This window comes from Tamandua tetradactyla, chromosome 18 (genome assembly GCF_023851605.1).
Source record: "Tamandua tetradactyla isolate mTamTet1 chromosome 18, mTamTet1.pri, whole genome shotgun sequence".
Taxonomy (NCBI): Eukaryota; Metazoa; Chordata; class Mammalia; order Pilosa; family Myrmecophagidae; genus Tamandua; species Tamandua tetradactyla.
The window spans coordinates 49,828,265-49,851,504 of record NC_135344.1 but is presented as its reverse complement, the minus strand read 5'-3'; the positions used below and the strand labels follow the sequence as shown (position 1 = coordinate 49,851,504).

The window sequence follows — 23,240 nt, the reverse complement described above, 5'->3', positions numbered from 1 at the left end:
TTAGACAAATGTAAATTGATGGCGCTCCTCCTTGTGAAGACTATGTACAAATGGCCTAGATAAAAATGGAATTTAAATAATTAACCTCCGGCAGGACTCTCACTCTCTCTAAACTCTCCGTCCTCCATGCTAACTCCCTTGAATCAGTGCATAAAATGCAAAATCTTCTCGACTCCCGGCCAAAATTGAACTTTGCTGAGAGTCCACAACATGAAATTTCTATTTGGAGAAAAACATAGACTAGCTGTCTGTATGGGCAAATTAAATAGAAATACTATATTTATAAACTATTCTCTTTGCTCAGAGAATTTTATCCTGGTATAGTTTATTAACCCAGTCCCAATATTTTAACAGTTTATCTCCTACTATTCTTCCTTTTCCTCTGCTTTTAATATGTGCTTATTTTATGCCCATCACCCCAGTTCTTCCATCATCCCCTCATCTGATCTCAGCACTCTTTGGAAAAACTTATCTGAATACAAATTTATTTTTCACCTTGAGTTATTTTTCTCATCTTGGTTTTCATTACAAATTGTCAAATAAGCTAGTGCTCTTGAGTTTAGAAATAACTTCTTGCCCATGCAAAGCTTCTGCTATGATGAACAGAAATGCATCTTTAATCTTTTACAGAAAACAAAATTCCATTTCATTTTTTATATACATGGAAAAAACTTTCATCAAAACTAATATTATTATATTTTCATTTGACCTTCTATTGTTGGAGACATTGCTCTCTGAATATATAGAATAATATTGAACTCTCAGAGTTGGAGGTGACCAAAGAATGCTTCTCCTTCACCCCCATTCAATGTACAAATGCCCCTGGTTCGGTGTTCACTTATTTCAATTCTCTTCAGTCTCTCCAAAATTTGCCTTTTTAATATACTTATTCTTGCTTCCCTAAAGTAATCACAGGTCTCCCTACCACTTTACCTGACTACTTCTACTAGCTATTATCCTCTACCAAATTTTGCTTTCACTAGCAATTTTTTCAAATGAAAAAACAGCAGTCACAATTTCCTCATGACCTGATCTCTTCTTCAAATTGCAATTCCTAGGCAAATATTAAGTTCCAACTTACATGCTCCTTTTCTATGAGGATTGCTTGAATCTTTCAAGACATTTGACCTATAGCACTTTCTTCCTCTCTCTATTAGGGCTTAGCACATTGCTGTGATAACACCGTTACTATGTCACACTTATCTGTTTCCCCAACAGTCTTCCCCATGAAATGCTGCATTCTTTATGTAGACAGACAATTATTGGTGCCTTAAAATAATATATAATTGTTGAATAAATGAATGAATGACTTGATAACCTCCTTCCATCCCCTTTTTTTTTCCCCATATGGAGTAACTGATATTAAACTAGCCCTCCACTTATAAACAACTCTAAATTTGGACAAAATTATGAGACAGCTATTTTCAGACACTGAAAAACAGGCAGTACAAAGCTCTGATTCCTGACAGAAGGGAAATTCATGAAGTTTAGCCTCATGATCACTCAGCTCTCTTCCCAGAGACAACTTCCCTACTGTTATATAGAAATCTGGCGATAACAGTCTTGCTGAAATGAGGAGGCAAAGATCAGTGTCATGGGCACTGGAAGCAGCCGAAATTTTGGGGGCAGAAAATCTGAAGAGGTGAGAGGTATGCAAGAAGGACTCAGTAATACATGTAGGAGTGCCCCTTGAATCTGTAGATGAGAGCTAGATTGAATTTGTGCAAAGCAAAATTAACTAAAGATTATCAGAGAGAAGATGTTATATTCTCTGAGGAACAGAGATACTAGAGGTTGAACAGTGTTGAAGGAAGAGTATTGCTAGGAGATGAAGGACCTTAGAGTTCCAAATGGAGAACTCTTGGTAATATCTTAGTAAAAATGACATTCAGCTGAGCAGCTAAGACACCAGAAATGTCACACTTTAGAAGTAAGGATCACAAATTAGAGTAAGATGTCCTCTAGACGCACCCTAAAATGTATAAAACCAAATCATAATATTATATGCAGAGGATAGAGAATTTGGGAGTTTTAGTCCGCCAAATTAGAGAGGACTGTGAAATTTTGTTTTTTCTACACGTCTGCACTAACAAAGCATAAAACCAAGCCTAAACCACCTTAAGTCAGGTGGCAACTGAGCTGCCTGTTGAGAGCCAGAATCAGTAGCAGACTCCAAAGTCTTTACAATGTATTATCCACAATGTACGATATTGAACCATGGAAGAAAACAGGAAAATATGTTTTAATAAAGTCTAGGAACAAAAGTCAGTAGAAAAATGAATCCAAGATGGCCCAGAAGTTAGATTTAGCAGATATATACTTTATAGAAGCTATTATAAGAATGTTGAAAAAGTAAGGAAATATCTTTCAATAATTAAAGGAAGTATAGTCTTAATTTTAGTGGAGAAATTTAAAATAACCAAATAGAAATTCAAGAACTAAAATTACAACAATTTAACTTTTAAAAATTGGATATGGCTGAATAAAGGGCAGTGAACGTGCAAATGGGTTGACAGAAATTCTCTAGTCCGAAGAATAAGAACACAGAGAATAATGAAGGAAAAAAGAAATCCTCAAAGAACTGTGGGACAAAATCACACTGTAACATGTGTACAATTGATATTCTAGAAGGAGAACAGAGTGAAATTGGGACTGAAAAATATTTGTGGAATAAACGGCCCCCCAAATTCAAAATGTGATGAAAAGCATCAATTTACACATTTTAGAGGCTCATAAAATCCTCAGCAAGAAAATTATAAAGAGAACCACATTTAGGCTCATCAAAAATTGCTGCATACTAAAAATAAAGAAAAAAATCATGAAAACTGCCAGGATCTCAAAAACACATTATATACAGAGGACAAGGATATGAACAACTGCTTAATTTCTCATCAAAAACAATGTAGGCCATAATATAATAGAAAAATACATTTTAATATGAAGAAAGAAAGAAAGAAAGAGAGAGAAAGGGAAAAGAATGGAAAGAAAAATCAGCTATCAACTAGAATTCTAAATCAAGTAAGAATATGCTTAAAATATGAAGATGAAATGAAAACATTTTCAGATAAACAAAAGCTCATAGAATTTATTGTCAAAAATCATAAGAAAAAAAGGACAAAAACTAAAAGTCAAACAAATCTGCAGAGTGAGAGATTTTACCATTCTTCTCACCATAAAGTATATAAAGACATGAGAAAGTATGTAGAAAATCTAAGCAATACTGTCAACCTATTGGAAAGATTAACATTTACAGAACAGTACATATAAAATAAATAAATCACAATAAATTTCAAAAGATTGAAATCTTACAAAGTATGTTCTTTGACCACAAGATAAAAAAATTAGAAGTGAATAATAATACGAGATCAGGAAATATCCAATTATTGGAAATTAAATAACACATTTCTAAATAATCTATGGGTCAAAAAAAATCACAAAATATATTTTAAAATTTCATACTGAATGACAACACAAAGGACAGCATAAAATATGATTAACATTGCACCATTCAATTCCATGAAGAAAGGATAGTCTTTCCAATAAATGGTGCTAGAAAAATGTATTATCTATATGCAAAAAAAAATGAACCATGACTCTCTATCTCATATTGAGGCACAAGATGGATCACAGACTATATTAAATATAAAGCTAAAAATATTTTAAAAACTTAGAAGAAATCATTAGCGAAAACTTCTGTACCCTGGAGTAGCAAATATACCTTAAAGAGGAAGCAAAAAGCAGTAAACACCAAAGATAAAAAAAATAAATTAAACTACATCAAAATTAAAGTTTTCATCTTCCAAAATATTTATTATTGCAAAAATAAACAGGCAAGAAAGCAAATGAGAGAAAATATTGTGTTAGTATATATATATATATATATGCATGTGCCAAATGTTGTGTATCCAGAATATGTAAAGAAAAATTACAACTTTCTACTCAGGAATACAGATAACCCAAAAATAAATAGACATAGACTTCAACATGTCACAAAAGACAAGATTCATGTCATTAACAAACATGTAAAAAGAGGCTCAACATCATTAGTTGTCAGGAAAATGTTAATATAATCTATATTACAATACCACTTCACTATAATGTCTAAAATTTTAAAAACTGACAATGCCATGTATAAGTGAGGATGTAGAACAAGTGAACCTCATACATTGCTTATAGGAATATAAAATGTTTTCTTTGGAAAACAGTTTATCAGTTCCTTATAAAAGTTAAATATACATTCACTGTGATGGCTAGGTTCACGTGTCAACTTGGCCAGGGGATGGTGCCCAGTTGTCTGGTCAGGCATGCACTGGCCTCTCTATTGCTGTGAGGACACTTCATGGACATAAATCATCAGAATGTTGATTGCTTCTATGGTTGATTACAACTGTGATTGGCTAAGGGGAGAGCCCCCCTCAATGAGTGACATTTAATCTAATCAGTTGAAGGCTTTAAAGGAAAACTTAGAAGAGAGAATCTCTCTTTCTACTTCAGCCAGTCTGCCTCTCCTGAGTTTTTTCATCAAAGACCTTCAATGGAGTTGCCGGGCCATGGCCTACCCTACAGAATTTGAACTCATGCATCCCCACAGTGAGACACTTACATAAAGCCTCATATTTACAGATACCTCCTGTTGGTTCTGTTTCCCTAGAGAACCTGATTGCTACAGTTACCATATGACTCACTATTCAACTTCTATGTAATCACTCAACACAAAAGATAAAGAAAATTAAAATATAATGACAAGGGCAGGCCACGGTGCTTCAGTAGGCAGAGTTCTCGCCTGCCATGCTGGAGACCCGGGTTCACCTCCCAGTGCCTGCCAACACAAAAAATAAAAAATAAAAAAAGAATATATATGTAATGACAAAAATACATCCATAAAAGGTTTGCATGTGAGTGTTCATAATGGCTTCATTCATAATAGCAAAAGATTGGAAATACCCAATTTTACATCAGTGGATGATAAAATTGTATAGTACTCATACAAGCGAATACTAATCAACAATAAAAATGAAGTACTTACTGATACATACAACAACATGAATGACTCTCACAAATGTTTTGCTGAGTGAAACTGGACGCCAAAAAAGGACAGGTGAAATAATTCCATTCATTTGAAATTTAGAATAGCAAAACTAAAATCTTATCATTGGTTGTGCAGGGGGAGCACGGTTGACTGTTACAGAACATGAATGAAATTCCTGAAAAATGGAAATTTCTATATCTGATTTTAGGTGGTAGTAGCAGGTACAGCTGTCAAAAGTTATTCACCTGTATTCTTGAAATATGTGAATTGTATTATATGAAAATTTTACCTTAATACATATGTTTTAGACAAGCCCATTAACCATAACCTAGTGCCAGAATTCAATAGTATTGTATTATCTTCATTCTCTGTTAATTCTTGTTCTAGTTTGCTAGCTGCTGGAATGCAACACACCAGAGATGGATTGGCTTTTAATAAAAGGGGATTTCTTTTGTTAGTTCTTCAGAGGAAAGGCAGCTAACTTTCCACTGAGGTTCTTTCTTAGGCAGGAAGGCACAGGGTAATCTCTGCTGGCCTTCTCTCCAGGCCTCTGGGTTCCAACAACTTTCCCCGAGGTGATTTCTTTCTGCATCTCCAAAGGCCTGGGCTGAGCTGCGAGTGCTGAGATGAGGTATGCTGAGCTGCTTGGGCTGTGCTACGTTGTGCTCTCTCATTTAAGCACCAGACAATTAAGTCAAACATCATTCACTGCAGCAGGCATGACTCCTAACTGACTGCAGATGTAATTAGCAACAGATGAGGTTCATGTACCATTGGCTCATGTCCACAGCAACAGAACTAGGTGCCTTCACCTGGCCAAGTTGACAACATGTGGAATCTAACTACCACATGTCCTCCCCTTGTCAACTTGGCAACTACATGCATCACCTTAAACAATATTAAGGTGCAAAAAATTCTCTTCTGGCTGTGGACCTGTTAATCTCAAAACAAGTTGTCTCATGCCAATATGCAAAGGAGGGACAGTCACAGGATCCATAGGGAGAAAGTGGAAAGAAAACCTGCAGGGCAAACACCACTGGAACTCTTTATACAAAACATATAGACACTTAGTTGAAATACTCTCCTTCTTTAATAGGCTTCTCTAACTTATTCATTGCCTTCCCCTCATATTCCTTAAACATGACCACCTGCTAAGAAATCCACTTCCTCAACATTCTTTCCTTAGTGATGTCCTATAAACTACGTGAGTCCCAACTAAATAACCTTAGACTCAATTTTACCCTGAGCTCCTTGAAACATATATTAACTTTTCAGAATTAAATCCTTTCTAAAGCCAGTTCCTAGTATAGGATAAAGGAAGGGAAGTCTGGATCCTATATAAGATGGGAGGAGTGAATGACAGCTAAAATTAGAACGTACTTTGTGAGAAGTCAGTATACCACAAAAAAGGAAATACAGAAATCCACATCAGTAAGCTGAAATGTCTAATCCAGAAACTGTACAAAAGAAAGACACACAGTTTACATGTTCACATATAAAGCTGGAAATTAAAAAAAAAAAAAAAAAAAAGATGATAGGAATCAGATGCATTCCAAGTACTGAGAATGATCCCTGGAAGAGTGGGTACTCAATAACTATTTGGCAAATAAAAGAATGAGAGAGTAAAGATTTTCCAAGATAAAACCTTTTTTTTTTTTTTTGCATGGGCAGGCACCGAGAATCGAACCTGGGTCTCGAGCATGGCAGGCAAGAACTCTGCCTATTGAGCCAACACACCCTGCCCAGCAAGATAAAACTTGGGTGCCTTCCCTTGCCAGTTTGTTTAGTTTTAAACGTTTCAGCTTTATGGAGACCAGCTAGCCAGAGGTATTAGATCTTGAAGGGACCAACAAAATTTCTAAATCCTCTATCTTTAAAACTAAACTCAGCTTCTTTCTACCCATCTGCCTTTCTCTTCTTACTTCTTCATTCCTGTTATTAAACCTGGAAATATTTAAATCATCTTTGAATTCTCTGCTCATTCAAGTTGTTATAGTCAGTCGCCGAATCCTAACAGTACCTTTCTAATGTTGCTGTAGGCTCTATTTTTCATATCCATCATAAATAAGTCCCTTAGTTTAAGCCTGGACAATAATAATAAGGTAATTAGTTTCCATATTTCCTCCTGGAGTCAACTAATCCTGCCTAGCAAATCCAGACTCCTCTTCCCAAAGGTTTTGGTCATATAACATCCATTTATCCCATATGATAAACATGACATACTTGAGAAATAAATTTTGTGCTCTTGATTCTGAAATTTAAGATGCTTTAACTGCACCTCAACCTGTTTCTAGCTTCAGTTTACCCAACTGTCTTCACATTTCTGAATCTTTCCCATGTTGAAGTCAAATAAATCTGTTTTCCCATATATTATGCTATTCCATTTCTCCTGACTTTCAATGTGCACATATTGCGAATGTATCCTTCAAGATTTAGTTCAAGTCTTTCCTTACCCATGAACATTCTCCTGATGCTTAGAGACCAGGCATGTTCTGCCTTGTGTCATCCCTACTGTTATACTGTATTTCTCTACTGCATTATTTTAATTGTTGTGTACTTATATTTTCTTTGGTCTTAAAGAGTATATACTCCTTATAAGTATCATTTTTTAAATATCTACATACGCTAATAGCATATGAATATCAAAGCACTTTGAGTTAGTTGGCTCATCATTCAATCATTTTATACTTTAAAATTCTGTCCAATACTAACTATGACCCATAACTAATAACCATGAGCAATAAATTTCAAGCTAGTATCTTAAAATTATATTAATGATTTTTATTGGAAAGAAACAGAAAAAATCCAGAAGAGTAACTTACTCCAAATTTCATCCTGTTAGACAGAAAATCCCCTAAGCAAAATTTTCTGTAAACAAATATTAAAATTTCTTGATAAATATAAAGAATTCTCCAGAATCACTTAAGAGAAAGGAAGTCTGAACCCTGGTAAATGAAATCGTATACATTTCCTCATCTCTTTCTAAATCTTTCTACTTAGAATATCAGAAACGCTTTCAGAGATAATGTTTTACGGATCCTCATTGGACTCTACACCATAAAAATATTAGTCCTTCTTTTTCTTCTAAGATACATATCCCCGACAAATTGGTAAGTTTCTATCTAGTCCTGGCATAGGTAAAAGTTTATTTTAAAAATTCACATATTTCTGGGGGTGCAAGGGTACTTCAATGGAAGAATTCTCACCTACCATGCAGGAGACCTGAGCTCGATTCCTGGCCCATGGATTTTGCAAAAAACAAACAAGCAAATAAAGAAAGAAACAACCACCACAAAATTCTACACATGCTGCTGTAATGGGATACTCACAAGAAAAAAGAATGAACGTGACCCCGGGAATGTAGTATAACAACAACAAAAAAAATTCACACATTTCTGACATTGTATAACAGCTCTCACGGACAAAAATTTTGCATTAATAATATATCATTAACATATATTGTAATATTATGCTTTCAACACTACATATTAATATGTTAAATATTATTGATACATAGTTTATTTCTTCCTAGATTAAAATACTGATATCACAAACTAATGATTATAAATACAAATTTAGCCTATGTAGGTTATTATACAATTTATATTCACTCCTTACCTTCAGTATTTGTCATTTTATTTTCATGAAAAATCCCAGTGGCTTCCTTGGGGCCATCAAACAGAGTCAATGCTTGTGACATGGCATTGTCTTTTAAAGAGGAAAAAAATATTTCAGTGAACATTTAATATTGATTTTTAAAATAAGCAACACACTGTTCAAAGCTAACTTATAGAAGCATTGACCTTGAAAAAAATACAAATATGACCCAAAACCCCCAGTAAAATATGCTTATATGTTTTCTTGTACTCCCAATTGGCTTAACTCTTACAAGAAGATGGTCAAAATGCCATGGAGTTATTAACAAAAAATGAATCACTATATGAGGGTGTAAGAAGTAGTTCAACTTACATTAAGTGAAAAACTTCAAGGCAGAGATGTGAATATAATTTTGTCATAATTTCTGTTTTTTGAAAAGGAGACATATAAGTTGATAAATATTTTTTGATGCATATAAAATTTCTAGATCTAGAAATTATTCAGAGTGGTAACCTTTTGAAAGAGGGAATGTGGAGACAGAAGAATTTTATATTTCTTTTTATAATCTCCAAAGTATTTTAAAATTGTCAAATGCAAAAATTTATTATTTGTTAGACAGTTTCTTATAAAGTGAAATGTATCTCCTCTACAATGTAGCAATTCCATTCTCAACTTTTACCCAAGGTAAATGAAAATATAGGTCCACAAAAAATTGTCCAAGTACATTTATGTCAGCTTTATTCATAAGAACTTGAACCTAAAAACAACCTAAATATCTACCAGAAAAATAGATTTTAAAAAATACTGTAGCGCTATAAAATAGCATATTGTTAAGCAATAAAAAATAGTGAACTATTGATACATGTAGTAACATTGGTGAATAATAAAAGTACACCGAGTGAAAGAATTAGAGAAGACATAACAGATATATAAAATTCAACTTATATGAGGTTCAAGAAAAGATAAATACAAACTATGAAAACAGAAATCAAAGCATTGGTTACACGGGTATATATATTTATCAAAATTCAATGAATTAAAATTTAAGCTTTGAGCTTTTCACTGTAAATAATCTGGAAATTGAAAAAATACTATATATATGTACTACTCTAAAGGTATTCAAAATATTTTGATAGGTTAGATAGGAAAATAACTGGATATGAAATTAAAATGTTAGAAGATTATTTTAAGCTAATTTTTAAAACTGTTCTTATTGTGAAATATAATATATAAACAAAAAAGCAATAAATTTCCAAGTACATTTTAACAAGTAGTTATAGAACAGATTTTAAAGTTTGGTTTGGGTTACAGTCCAACTGAAATATTAGTTTAATATCTAATAAGCATTAAAATAGGATATTTATCTTCTAAAACACATTAAAGAACAAATAAAGCAAAAGCAAATTCCTAGCAAAAGTATGTAAAACAGAGAAGAAATGGTATGAAAGTCTTACAGAAGTACAGAAATAACAAAGGGGATAGTACTAATCAAATAATATTATAATGTATATGAATGATCTAATTTTTCTATCCCAAAGAATAATCAGATAAAAAATGAGGTAGAATTGTAAATAAAAATATAAGCAATTTTTTGTTCTAAAAAGGCAAATGGTGCTGCCCTCAGAGTCAGGATCCAGTGATTGAATTCGTCAAACACCATGATCAGTGGTCAGCCATGCCCACCCCATGGAAGAGAATTTTTAAGTCTCTTTCTGTCACCAGCAGCTAGCCAGGGCCTGCACCCTGAGGTGGCCTGCCATGAGAGCAGGGGATGGATGCCAGGAGCCACCTTGCAGAGAGAGCAAGTCACAGGATTTTACCATAATTTATCTGTCTCTTGCTCCGCTCTTTTCTGGATGCCGTAGAGTGTCCTTCTGACCTCTGGAGTTTCAAAAGAGTTGTTTCAGACAGTTCCTACCTGTTTTATATTTGTTTTTGTGGGAGGACTAAGTCCTGGAGCAACCTAACCTGCTACCTTCCTCAGAAGTTGATCTCAACTGAGTTTAGACAAGGGTGTCAAGATCATTCCATGAGAAAAGAATAACCTTGGCAATAAATGGTACTAGAACAACTGGATACACACATTTAAAAGGATGAATCTGGACCCCTATCTTATACCATATACAACAGTTAAATCAAATGGATCATAGACCTAATTTAAGAGTTTAAACCATGACCATTTTAAAAGAAAACATAGGCATAAGCCTTCATGATCATGAATTGGACATCGATTCATTATATCTTAGACACTAAAGTCATAAGCAACTAAATGTAAAAGTGGATAAATTGAACTTCTTTAGCATGAAAATTTTTTTGCTTGAAAGGACTCTATGAAAAGACAATCTACAGAATGGGTGAACATATTTGTAAACCATTTATCTGTTAATCTGGGCCATGGCACATCCAATGAGGCAAATATTGTAGACCTGAAGAACTGCAATTATGGTTCTAGATCTCTCCCTGATTCACCTGTACTTGGCAATTACCTTTGTCCTTAAAATTGTTATTAAAGCTAGATGCTGGGTTAGAGTGCTGCTTCATATGAGCGTAATCTGAGAAAGAAATCCTTTATGTTATCTCTATGGTACGTCCAGGGAACTTTATAACTTTAAATAATTATATTAGAAAAGAAGGCTGAAAACTAGAAATATAAGCATTCGAATTAAGAATAGGGGAGAAAACAAACCCATATAAAGTAAAAGGAAGATAAGGAAGAAAATGATAGCCAAAATTTATAAAATAAAAGGGCAAAAAAGACTTGAAAGAATCAAGAATTAAAAATTACCACTTTGAAAAGGTTAACACAAATTAACACTTTTGGCAAGACCAACATAAAAGAAGGAAAAAATAAAAAAAATGTTATGAATATAAAGGAGTAACAACTGAATCTAGAGAAATATAAAATAAACAAAGGATATTATTAGCAAGATTGTATCAATATATTCAAAATTTCACCAAGGGAACAAATTACAAAAGAAAAAAATATAATTTTCTAAATAGAAAGGCTGAATAGTTCTATAGCCATTAAATAATTTGAATCAATAATTTACTATCTTCTTCAAAATTAAAAGATAGATTCAAACATCCCCCAAAACTAATTTGTTTTTGTTTCCTAGTTGCTAAAATAAAATGCCATTTAATGAGTTGGCTTAAATAACAAGAACTTATTGGCTCATAGCTCTGAGGCTAGGGGACGTCCAAAGCTGAGGCATGAGCTAAAGCAGTGCTTTTCCCCTGAAAAGTGGGGTTCTGGGGCTGGCTGCTGGTGATCCTTGGCCCGTGGCTTTTCTGTCACACAGCAATGTGCACGGCAGTGTCTTTTTTCTCCTCCAGGTTCCCATAACTTCCACCTTCTGGCTGCTCCCTGTGGCTTTCTCTTCTGAATTTCTTTCTCTTTATAGAGGCTCCAATAATCCAGCTTAGAGATAGCCTGGTTCAGGTGGGCCACTCCTTAACTGAAGTAACATGTTGAAGAGATTTTCTCTACGAGGGGTCCTCACTTGCCAGCATGGAGACCAAGACCAAGCACATGTCCAAGCCCGGGTGCACAAATCAACCCATCAAATAATTAAAATATGACATTTTTTCCCCCAGAAAATAGAGAATGAAAAATACTCTCCAATTCAATTTTGTGGTTACAAAAACCTTAATACCTGAACTAGACAAGAACAACAGAGGCTAATATGACTGAGGAACATATATGCAAAAATCCTAAATAAAAGATTATCAGGGTGGTACAACAATGGTTCAGTGGCAGAATTCTTGCCCGCCATGCTGGACACCTGGGTTCGATTCCCAGAGCCTGCCCACGCGAAAAAAAAAAAAAAGATTATAAAACCAAATCTAATAATATAGTAAAGATAATAAAATATGTCTGTTACAGGACTGCAAAATTTGTCTAACAATTAAATTTGTTTATATAATTCATTACATTAAAAGACGAAAGGAGAAAAAAAATCCCAGAAACATTTTAGTAAAGAAAAAATGCATTTACTATTAAGAAAATGTAATTTGAAAGAGGTTAAGAGAATACAAGTTTCTATTTCTTACCTGGGGAATGAGTACACAGATATTCAATTCTATTAGTATGCTTCATATTATATATATAATATATATGTATATGTTATAGGCATTTTTATGTGTATGAAATATTTCCTATTCTAAAATATAAATGAAATACATGATTCCATAAAAAAACATAATATAGTCTCTGTATGTTACATGGAAAATATATTTTATGGAAAAGATAGATTATGAAAAATAAAAAACAAGAAAGATTATGATATCAATATCTCAATATAAATAAATAAGTGATGGTGCTGGAAATGCATGTATTTAGTGAGAATATTGGCTGGACATAAAAATATTGTAAGTGAGTGTTCTAGTTTGCTAGTTGCCAGAATGCAACACACCAGAGATGGATTGGCTTTTAATAAAAGCGGATTTATTTCATTAGTTCTTCAGAGGAAAGGCAGCTAACTTTCAACTGAGGTTCTTTCTTACATGGGAAGGTACAGGGTGATCTCTGCTGGCCCTCTCTCCAGGCCTCTGGGTTCCAACAACTTTCCCCAGGGTGATTTCTTTCTACTTCTCCAAAGGCCTGGGCTAAGCTGTGAGAGCTGAGATGAGGTATGCTGAGCTGTTTGGGCTGTGCTACCTTGAGCTCTTTCATTTAAGCACCAGCCAATTAACTCAAACATCACTCATTACAGTAGGCATGCCTCTTAGCTGACTGCAGATATAATGAGCAACAGATGACGTTCATGTACCATTGGCTCATGTCCACAGCAACAGAACTAGGTACCTTCACCTGACCAAGTTGACAACTGAATCTAACTACCACAGTGGGTAAAAAGATACTATAAACTGTAATAGAAATTATTATTCCAAACAGAGCTAAATATGTGCAAATGTGAGCCATCTGAAAATACTGACTGGTATGCTGACAATGTATCTATGACTGTACAGAACAATTTGGAAAACTTTAATAATTTAATTTATTTAATTCATCTGGAACACATAATTATCATCTAACTAGATATTTTTATTTATAGTATAATTAGAATTAAATATGACAAAAGTACTTTCATGATGATTGAAACATCAGGAAAGGATTTATTTTGGATGTTAAAAGTTTTGTTATGTTGGGCGGGCCGCGGTGGCTCAGCGGGCAAGAGTGCTTGCCTGCTATGCCGGAGGACCCCGGTTCGATTCCCGGCCCCAGCCCATGTAAAAAACAAACAAACAAACAAAATATAATAAAACAAGAAAATGTTTAAAGATGTTTCCCTTTCTTCCTCCCTTCCTTCCTTCCATCCTTCCTTCCTTCTCTGTCTTTCCTTCCCTTCCTCCCTCTAAAAAAAAAAAAAAATAAAAAAAATAAAAAAAAAAAAAAGTTTTGTTATGTTAACAAAAGCCTGGTAGAAGTCAGTAAACATGGCCCCACATTGTCTTCTGGTGATCATGAGAATTCATGATAAACCTTTTCAAGTGTTGGTACATAATTAGGTTCAGTACATCACTCAAAAACGTTGCATTGGGAATAAAACTTTAAAACACATCAAGACATAGAACTTGGTCTTTTAAATTCCTAAGGCACTGCTTTTCTTGATGAGCTGAATAATCTCTACAGTGGACGGTTGTTTTACATAGAGGATAGAGAGCTAAGTGATGGTATGATGCTGAAGAGATGGAAGTTCATCTTACCTAATGATCACTATTAATGCCAGCATTTCAAATCTTTTTTTTAGCATCATTTAAACACAAATATCCTAACCTTGCCAAACAAGCACATTTCAAAAGGCAATTAATTAGCCACATTATTTTCCAAAGCATTAGTCAACCAGACATATTTCCCTTTCTTATGCATTCATCAAAAATCAATATCATAGAACATTTGCTTTTCTACTAATTAATGTGGTATTTGTTTTATCTGACAGTATATAAATAAGTCTCCATGGCATAAAATGAAGGTAATTGGCCTAAGGCTTGTTTAATATGATTAGCTTTCTCCTGATGTAGTACAACCCAAGAGCCATTGCTTGCAAACCAGTGTGGAATGGTTACTTTTTAGTTCCAATAAAAAACAAACTTTGTTAGAACATTCAAAGGAAAATCATCACCTCAGCTATTCAAAGTCTTGGAACAAACTAATAGTCTTTTTCATTAACATTACAATCAATCTGAAAAAATCATATGCACACATATGATTTGATTATCTTATATCTCACCAAATTGTGCTTTAGGGGAAATTATTTTTAATTAATAATCTGGTACATTTTGCTAATCTGAAACTGAGGTCAGTTCCATAAAATTTTTTGCTTAAATTTCACTACACAAATGTTGAAGGTGATCTCACAAAGCATTTTCTGATAGCAAACTCTATGAAAATGAGATAATATTACATTTTCAATTAATATTGATAGAGCCGATACAGAGCTAAATATAAAAAAGAATATTAAAATATTCTGAAAAAAAGTGTAATGATGTGGCGTACTAAAATTCTATCCAAGAGTTGTAATCCTACATAAAATCTGCCGTGCAGTGAACTTATCCTTATTTGTAATTACAAACGACTGTTTTCTTTTAGGACCCAAAATATGATTGTAGTGATAGGATTGTAATAACAGCCCCATTACCCTTCCCACCCAGTATCTACTTTCCTTTGCAATGTGACTTTTCAGCATCTCCTATCAAGAGGTATAACCTAATCCCCTAACCCTTGACTCTGTGCTGATCTTCTGATTTGCGTTGGTTGATAAAACATGGAAGAAATTATAATTTCCCATTTCCGAGCCTTAGCCTCTAGATGCCTTATGTGCTTCTGCCCCCTCTCTTGAAATTCTGCCAATGCCATGAGAACAGTCCCATACAGGAGTATGAGACAATATCAGACCAGTATTCTAGCCAAGGCTCTAGACAAGTAAAAGGGGCCGCCAAAACAATAAAGACCAATAATGGTGCTTATTGATCTGTTGCTTGCTACAGATGCATGAGGGAGCCACATTGAACCCAGCCGACATCAGCAGAACTACCCAATAAAGTCATGCACAAGGGAGCTAAAATAATTGTTTACTATGTCCTGTGCCCCTGCATTTTTGTGGTTGGTTGTTACATAACATCAGTGCAGCAATGAATGATGGATACAAAGACTTATCTGTTGTTCCCAGTTAATGAATTCAAGGTTAATTTCTATACCAGGGGTTGGCAAACCTTTCCTATAATGGGCCAGATAGTAAAAATGTTTATATATATATATATATATATATATATCTTACAATCTTTTACAAATGTAGAAACCATTCTTAGCTTTTGGGCCGTAATTTGCTGATATCTGTTTTATATTGTGCAAAGATATGATATTACTAAGCTGATGCAGAGTAATAGATGTCAAGACTCATGGGGCAAATAAAATCTAATATAATTAAAAAATAGAACTATATAAGTATTTCTAATTTTTATTTTTATATGCTTATATTCATTGGTATGCTGGAAAGATTTTAACAACTAGCTGTCAGGTGGTTATTAATATCATCGTCATGTTCAAGCCACCAATGGAACAGAGTAGAGGAAGTCTACTATTGGTGCCCATGAGCCAGTAATAGCTCATCCCAGCATTGTTACACTACCCATCTACTGTACTGCCTACACTATAGTTCTGTCATTGTGAAAGAAATTGACTATAATCTGGCCGTTGATTTTCCTAAAACTGACTTGCTTCTGTTATTCATCTTACTTTCTTAGTAAATTTTGGTTTAATGACCCCTGAACCTAGGAAAAACTACTGTATTTACAGCTGCCTTTTTCTGTGAGTGATTTGGATTGCATTCACCTATGCCCCGGTTTCAAAGAAAATCACTTAAAGATCACCTTACCTTTCTTGGTTTGATTACCTCCAGAGGAACAAGAATGAATTGTCTTATTTTCAGGCATGGTCAGCAAGAAGTATTTTCACACCTAATTGGAAACAAAATATTCAAATATTGTTAATCAAAATTAGTTTATATTTAGTTTCACTAAAAATTGTCGATTCAAGAACTGATAATGTCAAGATGGATTTTCAATATAACATGTATTATAAATATATAAAAATCAATAAATTACAAAAAAGAAATCCAACAACATACTCTTTTGCCTACTATGATACTATTTAGAAACATCAAATATAAAATTCCTTATTGAAAAGGCATTCTGGATGCCCTGTTTTGCTGGTGACAAGCACATGCCCAGTCTGACCACTAGGGAATATAGTTGTGGGCTCAAAGACCTATGGGAGTTCTGGAACCCCCAATGTTTTCAAGATATGACAAAAGCTTAACCCTGCTGTTATCTGTTCTGTACATTCCCTCAGTTCCTTCTTTAAAAACATTTTATTATGGTGAAATATACCTCCAAACATAGAGAGAAAACTATATTGACCCTCTATGTGCCAATTAACTAATTCTAACAATTATCAACTTAAATATCTATCAAGAAGGAAATGATTAAATAAATTGTTGTACAAGCTTACTGTGGAATATTATGCAGAGTTTAAAATTGGAAAAAAGTATATTTATTTTGGGGGGATGTGGTAGATTTTCAAAACATTGTGCTAAGTAGAAAAAAACAAATTTCACTAGAGTATGTATAAGATTGCCTCATATTAAATATTTAAAACATATATACACATACAAATGAATGCATAGAAAGGTTTTCTGGAAGGAAACACAACATATTTTTAATGATGGTTACTTTTTAAACAGCCTGGATTGGCACGATGGGTATGCTCCATTAAAACTTTCACTTTTTATTCCATTTACTTCTATATTGCTCTAATTTTTAACAAAGGGCATATATTCCCACAACTGCAAATCACATGTATAAATAAATTATTAAAACATATAAATGAACATATTCTCAAAAGGACTATACCACCAGAAATGGTAAATAATTATTTCTGGAACCAATCCTAACGCAGAAGTATAAATTAACTCCACCAGCAAAAATCTGCAGCATTTCAACTGACATGCATCCAAAGCATTCTATCATCCTGGACCTTATCTCTCTAGACTGGTGTGATGGTTAGGTCCATGTGTCAGCTTGGTCAGGTGATGGTGCCCAGTTGCCTGGTCAAGCAAGCACTGGCCTATCTGTTCCTACAAGGACATTTATTTCATGGACTTAAATCATCAGTACATAGATTGCATCTATGACTAATTACATCTGCAGTCAAGGATGAAGGGGAATGCCTTCCACAATTAGAGAAATTTAATCTAAAGAGTTTCAGGTTCTTAAGGGGATGGTGACTGTTTCAGCAGTCAGAAGAGAGAACTTTCATCTCTACTTCATCCAGTCAGTCTCTCCTGGAGAATTCATCGAAGGCCTTCATCGGAGTGCCAGCTTGCAGCCTGCCCTATGGAATCTGGACTTGTGTACTCCTACAGTTGCGTAAGACATTTTTATAACTCATACTATTCACAAATATCTCCTGTTTGTTCTGTTTCCCTAGAGAATCCTATCTAATACAGCTGGAAACTTCAGGCTGTTGACATCACTGTGGCAAGTTAATTTGCTAAATAGTCAGAGAAAATCTCAGGTGCTTCATAGTTCTTGACAAAGAGCCAACTGTTAAATTTTCATGAATTTTGCAAGTCAGTTGACTTCATGATGGTAGCCTGAAATTGGCCATAGTGAGTGTATTTACACCGCAGAAACAGCAAATGCCACAATTTAGGGTATTTTTATTTTTGTTTTCAGAGGTAGGTGTAAAAATTTATGAGTACATCACTCACAGAGAAAGACTACTGAAAAGGTAGGACATGCACTGGCTGCATTATTAAGTAGAAGACAAGGGTAGTGGAAGAGGGTGAGAGAATTACAGACACGATGACTGACTTGGTCAAATTTTTCAAAGCCAGAATGGCTTCCCCTGAGCCAGGGAACAATGAAGAGAAATTTAGATTCTAGAAATAGGGTTTTGAGAAGGAATAGAGTGGTTAAGTAGGAAAAAAAAAAAAGCTTTAATTTCATGCTAATAAAAGCTTAAAAATCAATTTTCAATCATCTTATGTCTTCATAAATTCTCTATACCCAATTTGGACACTTACTGAGAAGTAAGTGATAACCTCTTACTTCAAAGAGGAAATAAAACGAAGCATATTTAAATTCTTCTAATTCCCTATCACCAACCCCACAAACAAAAAAACATCTGTCCCGTCCTTGCCTCCTTCCACTCTAACAAAGCAGGTGTATCCCACCTATCCCTCTACTTGTGCAGAGGATCTCATAATACACCACTCTGCTTATTACTTTCAATTCCACTTTAAAATTCTGATACTACTACTAGAATTCCCTTTTGTGCTCTTTTCTTAAAACAGTCTTTTCTCTTGACATTCATGAAGTTATCACATTCCTTTCTTTTCAACCCGATCACAATAAATGGAAATGCCCTTCTTTCCATTGCTATGATCTCCTATCAAAGCCACTTCAGAGCACATTACCTAATCATCTCATCCTCCTCTCTCTACGGACTTACTCCACTCTATTGTCTTCAAATGACTTATTACAAACACTATACTACACTTTTATAAGTATCTCCTTCATTTTTTCTTTTTTCCATTAGAATATAAATTGAATTTTATGAGGGGTGGGATTTTTGTCTGGGCTCTTCCTGCTGTACTTTTAGCATCTACAATAGCACCACACAATAGAACTTTCTCCAGTGATAGAAATGTTCTAAATTTGTGCTCTCCAAAATATTAGGCATTAGCACTTATGACTACTCAAAATGTAGCTAGTAGAACTGAGGAACTGAATTTTTTATTTTATCTCATTTTAGTTCATTTTAATTTAAATAGCCATGTATAGCTAATAGCTACCATACTGGACAGCACGAACCTAGAACAGTACCTGGCACACAGGAGGGGCTCAATAAAGTCTTGTTTAAAATGAAAGCATGTGCACAGAAAAAAAAAAGAATAAAGAAAGAAAGGATGTATAAATGAATAAATGCATGAATGAATACAATAATGGCAATCCGTTTATAATCCTACAGGTTTGGCCTAAGACTTACCCCTTTCCCTCCATCTATGCAGGCTTTGTGACACGGGTTCTGTTACCAGGTTTTCCGTTAGATTTTTTACCTGTCCCTCACTTGAATAGCCTGTTGTACACAAAAGTCCTATAGTTCTACAACTCTTAAACTGGCGTCTCAGCAAATAATCATCATCCTCAAATTCGTTTTCTCAAGTATTGCTAAAACAATAGTAAGTGCTGTCATTCTAGACAAAAAGCATTTTCACTTTAGCCATTTTATCCTATAATTTTATTTGTAATAATCTTGTTTTATATATTCTTATTGTGAAATATTGTAGGTGTCGCAATATAAAAATAACCTTGACTCCAACAACCCAGACTAAGTAATAAATTATTAATCATAAAACTGAAATTCAAAAGTTGTGGTATTTCCCTTCCTCCCCTGCCAGAAGCTTACAACTATCAAAAATGAATCTTTCATGACTTTCAGTATATTTTTAAAAATTTTTTTATTAATTAAAAAAAATTTAACAAACAAAACATTTAAATAGCATTCCATTCTACATATACAATCAGTAATTCTTAATATCATCACATAGTTGCATATTCATCATTTCTTAGTACATTTGTATCAATTTAGAAAAAGAAATAAAAAGACAACAGAAAAAGAAATAAAATGATAATAGAGAAAAAAAACTATACATACCATACCCCTTACCCCTTGCTTTCATTTACCACTATTTCAAACTGAATTTATTTTAACATTTGTTCCCCCTATTATTTATTTTTATTCCATATGTTCTACTCTTCTGCTGATATAGTAGCTAAAAGAAGCATCAGACATAAGGTTTTCACATTCACAGAGTCTCATTGTGAAAGCTATATCATTATTCAATCATCTTTATTGATCCTCTGTCTAGATGTTCTGTCCATTGATGAGAGTGGGGAATTGAAGTCTCCAACTATTATGGTAGATGTGTCTATTTCCCTTTTCATTATTTGCAGTGTATTCCTCACGTATTTTGGGGCATTCTGGTTCAGTGCATAAATATTTATGATTGTTATGTCTTCTTGTTGAATTGCTCCTTTTATTAGTACATAGTATCCTTCTTTGTCTCTTTTAACTGTTTTACATTTGAAGTCTACTTTGTTGGATATTAGTATAGCTACTCCTGCTCTTTTCTGGTTGTTATTTGCATGAAATATCTTTTCCCAACCTTTCACTTTCAACCTATGTTTATCTTTGGGTCTAAGATGTGTTTCCTGTATACAGCATATAGACGGATCCTGTTTTTTAATCCATTCTGCCAGTCTATGTCTTTTGATTGGGGAGTTCAGTCCATTAACATTTAGTGTTATTATTGTTTGGGTAGTACTTTCCTCTACCATTTTGCCTTTTGTATTTTATATATCATATCTAATTTTCCTTCTTTCTACACTCTTCTCCACACCTCTCTCTTCTGTCTTTTCATATCTGTCTCTAGTGCTCCCTTTAGTATTTCTTGCAGAGCTGGTCTCTTGGTCACAAATTCTTTCAGTGACTTTTTGTCTGAAAATGTTTTAATTTCTCCCTCATTTTTGAAGGACAATTTTGCTGGATATAGAAGTCTTGGTTGGCAGTTTTTCTTTTTTAATAATTTAAATATATCATCCCACTGTCTTCTTGCCTCCACGGTTTCTGCTGAGAAATCTACATATAGTCTTATTGGGTTTCCCTTGTATGTGATGGATTGCTTTTCTCTTGCTGCTTTCAAGATCCTCTCTTTCTCTTTGACCTCTGACACTCTGACTAGTAAGTGTCTTGGAGAACGTCTATTTGGATCTATTCTCTTTAGGGTGCGCTGCACTTCTTGGATCTGTAATTTTAGGTCTTTCATAAGAGTTGGGAAATTTTCAGTGATAATTTCTTCCATTAGTTTTTCTCCTCCTTTTCCCTTCTCTTCTCCTTCCGGGACACCCACAACACGTATATTTGTGCGCGTCATATTATCATTCAATTCCCTGAGCCCCTGCTCATATTTTTCCATTCTTTTCCCTATAGTTTCTGTTTCTTTTTGGATTTCAGATGTTCCATACTCCAGTTCACTGATTCTAACCTCTGTCTCTTGAAATGTACCATTGTAGGTTTCCATTGTTTTTTTCATCTCTTCTACTGTATCTTTCATTCCCATAAGTTCTGTGATTTGTTTTTTTAGACTTTCCATTTCTTATTTTTGTTCATTCCTTGCCTTCTTCATGTCCTCCCTCAATTCACTGATTTGGTTTTTGATGAGGTTTTCCATTTCTGTTCGTATATTCAGAATTAGTTGTTTCAGCTCCTGTATCTCATTTGAACTATTGGTTTGTTCCTTTGACTGGGCCATATCTTCAATTTTCCTGGTGTGATTTGTTATTTTTTGCTGGTGTCTGGACATTTAATTACCTTAATTACTTTATTCTGGAGATTGCTTTCACTTATCTTACCTAGGGTTTTCTTGCTAGATGAGTTTGTTGTCTATCTGTTCTTTGACCTTCAGTTCAGCTTTTTCTGAGCCTCTAGCTTAAGTTTTGTTTAACAGAGGGTAATTTTTCAGTTCTTGTTTTCTTGTTTCTTGTTCTGCTTGTAAGGTGCCTTTTCCCTCCCCACCCTTAGGAGGGTCTACATAGGTATTACAGACTCCAGTCGGGTTTTCATGGACTAAACTGGCCTCCTTTTGGGGGGAAGGAGACACCTGCATCAGTTTTCCCTGAGGGTGAGACCCAGCAGGTTGAAAGACTTTCCTGTGAAGTCTCTGGGCTCTGTTTTTCTTATCCTGCCCAGTATGTGGCGCTTGTCTGTCTGCAGGTCCCACCAGCAAAAGATGTTGTGGCTCCTTTAACTTTGGAAGGCTCTCCCTGCTGGGGGCATGGTGGGGACAGAGGAGAGGTTGTAGGCTGGTTTTAATGGCTTCAAATTGCCAAGCCCTGGGGTCTGAATTCCTTGAGAGAGGGATTCCACCTAAGTTGGGCTTCACCCCTCCCCTGGGGAAGGCACACATGGGAGACAGCCCTGAAAGCAGCCTGTTTCTGCGTATGCCTGGGGCAGTTGCAGCCTGTGTAATCCCACCGCTGAATCCAGAGGCAGCCATAGAAACAGCCACAAAAGCCTCTGTTTCATCCCCTTTCCTCTTTCTTGGTGAGCCCAATAGGCGACCTCTGCCTTGACCGGTTTCACCTGAGCTGGGGGCCTATTTTTCATAGTCAGAATTTGTGTATTAACACCACAATTCATGTTTGGTTGGACTCAGTCCCTGCTACTGTTAGAGTCTCTTTCCTTTCCCTCTGGGAAGTCGCCTGTGGGGGAGGGGTGCTGGGTGCCGGCTGCCGCGGCTTGGGGAACTCACTGTTCCGGAGACTCGCAGCCGGTCCAGCTGGTCCAGACTGGGGTACGCTGTGTGTCCGGTCACTACCGTGTCTCCAGAAGCTGTTCTGTACTGTTTCTGGTTATTTAGTAGTTGTTCTGGAGGATGAACTAAAACGTGCACATTGCTAAGCTGCCATCTTGGCCCCCCTGACTTTCAGTATATTTTAAATTATATATGTATCCCCAGCCAATATACTGTATTGTTTTAGAGGTTTTAAA

At 34.9% G+C, this 23,240-nt stretch overlaps 1 protein-coding gene across 10 annotated transcripts in view; it reads right to left on the bottom strand.

Moving 5' to 3' along the window:
• Positions 1-23,240, bottom strand: part of CCDC178 (coiled-coil domain containing 178) — a 477,106-nt gene that overhangs the window by 422,696 nt on the left and 31,170 nt on the right. For 9 of the 10 annotated variants that reach the window (XR_013165210.1, XM_077135675.1, XM_077135679.1 and 6 more), the window contains exons 2-3: positions 16,501-16,582; positions 8,648-8,737 (exon numbers count right to left, since the gene is read on the bottom strand). Coding sequence is in view for 9 of the 10 variants with exons in the window: in XM_077135675.1 (XP_076991790.1) it covers positions 8,648-8,737; positions 16,501-16,558 (148 nt within the window). In the remaining variant the exon portion in view is untranslated. The remainder of the gene's footprint in view (positions 1-8,647; positions 8,738-16,500; positions 16,583-23,240) is intronic. The other variant, XM_077135678.1, reaches the window with a different exon arrangement.